Here is a 5542-nt window from a genome sequence, read left to right as displayed (position 1 = left end):
ATCCCGTGTACCTCGAGTCGTACTTCCGGTGCCGGTTTAGGATGAGCACCGAGTTGTTCAGGCGCATTGCAGAGAAACTAGCGAGCCATGACCGGGATTTTCAGCAAAGGAGGAATGCCGCCGGAGAGCTCGGGCATAACACCTTTCAGAAGGTGACAGCCGCTTTGCGTATGTTGGCATACGGTATCCACGTTGATCTAGTTGATGATCACTTGGCCATGGGTGAGAGTCAAGCCATCATGTGTGTCAAGCGATTCGCGGTTGGAATTGTGCAAGTGTTTGACCAGGAGTATTTGAGATCTCCCAATGTTGAAGACGCCGCAAGGCTATTGGAGATGAACAAAGCTCGTGGCTTCCCAGGTATGCTTGGCTCAATAGATTGCATGCATTGAAGTTGAAAAAATTATCCTAAGGCACGGCATGGGTAATTCCACGGCAAAAAAAAAAGGTTCCACTATAATCCTTGAAGCGATGGCCGATCAAGAGACTTAGATTTGACATGCTTTATTTGAAATACCTGGATCTTTGAATGACATTAACGTTATCAAACGGTCATCACTGATAAATAAGATTGCAAATGGTGAACTGCCACCGGTGCAGTTTGTAGCAAATGGTCGTACATACAACTATGGCTACTATCTTGCGGATGGCATCTACCCAAAGTGACAAACATTTGTGAAGCTGTTGAAAAACCCGAAAGGTAAGAAATTCTTGATTTTCACAATGCTCAGGCGGCGGTTAGAAAAGATGTGGAGAGAACTTTTTGGATTTTGCAAGCCCAATTTGCTATTGTGAGAGGGCCGGCTAGATTTTGAGATCAAAAGATGCTTTGGTACATCATGCATGCTTGTGTGATCATGCACAATATGATCATCGAGAATGAGCGTGGCCAAGATTTAGACTACTCTCACTATGAGCTTTTGGGACATCCCGTGCGAGTGCGGCAGGGGGCTGAAAGGATGGCCTGTTTTGTTGCCTCCTATCATGCCATTCGGCGTGCCGAAACGCATGATAATCTTCAGAAGGATCATTGAGGAGTGGGGGGCATGGAATGACTGACAAAGAGCATCATGATTTGTGCATTTGATGTTGTATTGTTGAACTATTTGTTGTATTGAAAGATAAACTATTTGTTTGAGTTGTAATAACGAAATTGAACTATTTCTATTGATTTATTTTGTTTGTGTTTGATCTTTTTGATTGTGTTTTGAGCGCATATGTTTTTTATGCGAGAGCGCGCGCTGTATTTTAACGCATTTGTTGAAGCTACACGGGTGCTAAAGTTTACAGTGGCGGCTGGAGTCACGTCAAAACAGACGATCGACGCGTTGTAAACGCATTTCTCTTTTACCTCCGCGTTCGGCGGAGCAGTACTGTTGACGAAGAAGAGGACAAGGAGAGACAGATCCAGTCCCGCCCCCTACGCCGGCTTCCTCTGCTCAAGCTCCTCGCGACGGCGCTGCGGCTGCCTTGCGGCGTGCCACCGCACAATGACCTCTCCGTTATCCCCTGCCGGTCCGGCTGACCGCCGCCGCAGGCACACGATCTACCATGGCCACCGCCGCGCGTCCCCGTACCGCCCCACCGTCCATGGCGGTCTCATCACCCACCTCCGCGCCACCTCTCCTGGACCCCGCTCCTCCCCCTCCCCTTCGCCCGCCGCAACCACCGCCCCTTTCCACCTCCCTGACTGGGACCCCTCCTCCCCATCTCACTCCCCTCGCTCGTCGCCGACTCCGTCGCATTCCACATCTGCCTCTTCCCGCCGTCTCTCCCCGCTCGCGCGATTCTTACTCGACGCCCTCCGCCGACACCAGCGCTGGGGCCCTCCCGTCGTCGCCGACCTGTCCAAGCTCCGCCGCGTACCACCCACCCTCGTGGCTGAGGTCCTCAGCGCGCACCCGCCACCACCTCCCCCGCTCGCCCTCCCCTTCTTCCACTGGGCCGGCCGCCAGAAGGGCTTCCGACACTGCTTCCCTGCGTTTCACGCTCTCGCCTCCCTCCTCTCCGCTGCAGGCCTCCCTGCTGCCGCCGATCAGCTTCCCGACCTCATTCGCTCCCACGGGAAGCCCGTCTCTCACCCTCAGCTCACACTCCTCGTCCGGCTTCACACCGCTGCACGCCGCCCCCTCCGTGCGCTCTACACGCTCCGCCGGTTTCGACATGAGTTCTCTGTTCAGCCGCAGGTCCACGTCTGCAACCGTGTCCTCGGCGCTTTGACTGCGGCAGGGCATGTCGAGGATGCGCTCAAGCTGTTCGATGAAATGGCAGAAAGTGGCATCAGGCCTATGCCGGTCACATTTGCGATCATTGTGCGTGCTCTGGGCCAGGAAGGGATGGCGGAGAGGATCCTAGAGATGATTGGGAGGATGCGTGATGAGGTGTGCCGGCCGGATGTGTTTGTGTACACCGCTCTGGTCAAGACGATGGTGCGCAGGGGGCACATGGAGGGTTGCATCAGAGTGTGGGAGGAGATGGGGAGAGATGGTGTGGAGCCAGACACAATGGCATATGCTACAATGGTTGAGGGGCTATGCAACGCTGGGATTGTAGAGAAAGCAGCTAAATTGTTTGAGGAGATGAGGAGAAAGGGGTTGTTGGTTGACAGGATCGTGTATGCATCACTCGTCCATGGGTATGTTGCTGCTGGGAGGGTTGGGGATGGCTGTAGGATTTTGAAGGAGATGGTGGATGCTGGCTACCGCGCTGACCTCAAAACATACAACATACTCATTGGCGGTCTGTGTGGTATAGGTCGGGAGGATAAGGCACATAAGATGTTTCAGATTGTCCTTCAGGAGGAGCTAGTGCCAAGCTCTGAGACTGTTTCACAGTTACTAGTTTGCTATGCTGATAAGGGTGAGATGGTTAAATTTTTTGGATTGGTTGACAAATTGGTTGAGCTGAGCTTGCCTGCCGTAGAATTTTTAGCGGACTTCTTGAGGCTCTTTGCATGCAAGGATGGTAGGGAATTGAAGACTCTGGAATTGTTTAAGACTTTGAGACAAAAAGGGTATTTCAGTGTTAACATTTACAACATTCTTATTGAGAATCTGCTCAAGATCAAGGAGAGGAAGAAAGCATTATTACTGTTTGAGGAAATGAAAGCTTCAGATGACTGCGAGCCAGAATCATGTACATATAGTCTTATGATTCCATGTTTTGTGGATGAAGGAAATATTGAAGAGGCTTGCTCATGCTACAACTCCATGATGAAGGCTGAATGGATACCAAGTCTTTCAGCCTATCGTTCACTCGTGAAAGGGCTATGCAAGATTGGAGAGATAAATGCAGCTGTTTCACTTGTATCAGATTGTCTTGGAAATGTAGAGAATGGGCCAATGGAATTCAAGTACACCTTAACTGTTATTGAAGCTTGCCGGTCAAAAGACCCGGAGAAGGTGATGAAAGTGGTGGTTGAGATGATTGAGTTAGGTTATTTAATAGAAGAACTTATCTTCTCTGCTGTCATCTATGGATTCTGCAAGTACGCAACTTCAACTGGAGCTAGAGAGGTGTTCTCTGTTATGAGAGATAGGGATATTATTTCAGAGGCTAATTTTATTGTTTACGAGGATATGCTGAACGAGCACCTGAAGAAGGTCACTGCAGACTTGGTGATATCTGGATTGAAGTTCTTCAACCTTGAATCAAAATTGAAATGGAGAAGCAGAATTGATTGAAATATATTTGTACTGTTACTAGGGTAAAGAAGATCATTTACTAAGTGTACATCTGATCAAATTTATCGATCTCTTCGCTGAACTAGTGCACCTATACAGTTGAATGGGGAAAAGATATAGGACGCGTTTATCCGGCGATCGTTCGTTGGGGGAGAACTATCAGCGAGCACCTCAATTGCCATACTACATTTTTTTTTAATGCCGTGTATGTGTGAGGGACTTTCCTTGCACTAAAGGAAGGAAATTTTGTCATGTTAAGAAAAGAATTGCCAGATGCAGTGTATTTTTTGAAAATGTCATGCATTTCATCATGATCCAACTGCTTTAAATTCGTTTGCAAGGAGCTCTCACCAAACGAACCTTCGCCCATTATTATTTCCGAAGGTATAACTTCACATCGACGGAAAGCATAAGCTAGTGACCGGAAATTCAGGGTACTAAAGGGTTTCGTGTCAGCATATACATTTTCGTATTCAGGAGCTCTCACTAAACGAACCTTGTGCATTAGTATATGCTGACACGAAAACGTATTTAGTATGAACAAACTTAATCATTTGCACAGTCTGAATGTGGTGCGGACGGACCAGGGGTTATGTCGGTTAGAATCTTTACTATGCACATTCATTTCGACAGCGGGCGCTGCGCTAGCTTTGCATGATTAGCTCCGATAGAATGTACTGCAGTTCCTTAGTTGGGTCAGCCTCTCTTTCTATGGTTGGTTTCTGACATCGATCGTAATTCAACATTCAGTAGATGCAAGTAGGCGTGGTGGACAACATGAACTCTGAATCAAGAAAAGTACTTCCTCCGTCCCAAAATTCTTGTCTTAGAATTATCTAGATACAAGAATTTTGGGACGGAGGGAGTACCAAATTAATTGTAAAATATACGTTCCTGTGAACAACGGCAACGAAGAAAACATCGTGACACATGGGGGCGTGAGGTCGACATTGCTAGGTTCAGAACCGACGGTACTAGCTTGCTGTGGCAGTGATGTAGGATGGGACACTTCGGAGGGAGCCACATGAGGAGTCATTGTCCTTAAAGAGATAGGTTATAGGCCAGATAACAACAGATCCTATTCCGCACATACCACTTGGAATAAGGAGCAAACGCCCACCCCGATTGTTTCTGTAGTTGCTTTGGGCCGGTCCATTTATGCATTTCGACATTTTCCGCTTGTGGGAAGGCCCCGAACCAAAAAAAAATCATGTGTTTCTTTTATAACGATTTTATTTTATTTTTTCGCATTTTTAAAATTCAGGAATATTTTATAAAGTTGAAATTCAGAACATTTCCTGAAATCCAAGATTTTTTTAAATAAATGAACATTCCTTGAAATCCAGGAATATTTTCAATCTTGAACTTTTTTTGAAAAATGCGATCTTTCCCAAAATTATAAGCATTTTATGAAAATCAAGAATTTTTAAAATTTGTAAAAAATATTCAAATTCTTCAACATTTATAAAATGCATGAACATTTTTTTGCAATTCTTGAGCATTTCTCAAATTCATAAACATTGTTCAGATTGGAGAACATATTTTTCGAATTATTTATGGTTATGCCCTTTTTATGATTCCCAAATATTTAACATATGGAGTTATTTTTTCTAAAGATAGCGTCAATTAGGAGCAGAACAGCTAGAAGAAAGGACAGTGGGGAAAGTAGAAGAAAGGGATCAGCCCAACAACCTCAGTGTTTCCAGTTTAGTTTTCCTTTTCTCTATCTTTTATTTTCCTTTTTCTCTTTTATTTCCGTTCTCTTTTCTTAACAAATTTTTTCAAATCCGTGATTTTCTTTCAAAATTGGTAAACTTTTTTAAACTTCGTGAACTTTTTATTTCAAAATAGATGAACTT

General features: G+C 45.8%; 1 protein-coding gene across 1 annotated transcript; it reads left to right on the top strand.

The window, feature by feature from the left end:
• Positions 1 to 1366: 1366 nt before the first annotated feature.
• On the top strand, positions 1367 to 3839 carry LOC123044013 (pentatricopeptide repeat-containing protein At4g20740). The gene has a single exon (XM_044466630.1). It carries the CDS (start codon positions 1491 to 1493, stop codon positions 3681 to 3683), a length of 2193 nt encoding a protein of 730 aa, XP_044322565.1. The 5' UTR covers positions 1367 to 1490; the 3' UTR covers positions 3684 to 3839.
• Positions 3840 to 5542: the final 1703 nt, after the last annotated feature.

The sequence above is a fragment of the Triticum aestivum genome, chromosome 2B (assembly GCF_018294505.1).
Source record: "Triticum aestivum cultivar Chinese Spring chromosome 2B, IWGSC CS RefSeq v2.1, whole genome shotgun sequence".
Lineage (NCBI taxonomy): Eukaryota > Viridiplantae > Streptophyta > Magnoliopsida > Poales > Poaceae > Triticum > Triticum aestivum.
Note: the sequence above shows the minus strand (reverse complement) of the source record. Positions and strands in the feature narration are given on the sequence as shown.

Excerpts from the sequence above, each read along its gene's own strand:
- LOC123044013 (XM_044466630.1), top strand. The coding sequence starts at position 1,491 with ATGACCTCTCCGTTATCCCCTGCCGGTCCGGCTGACCGCCGCCGCAGG.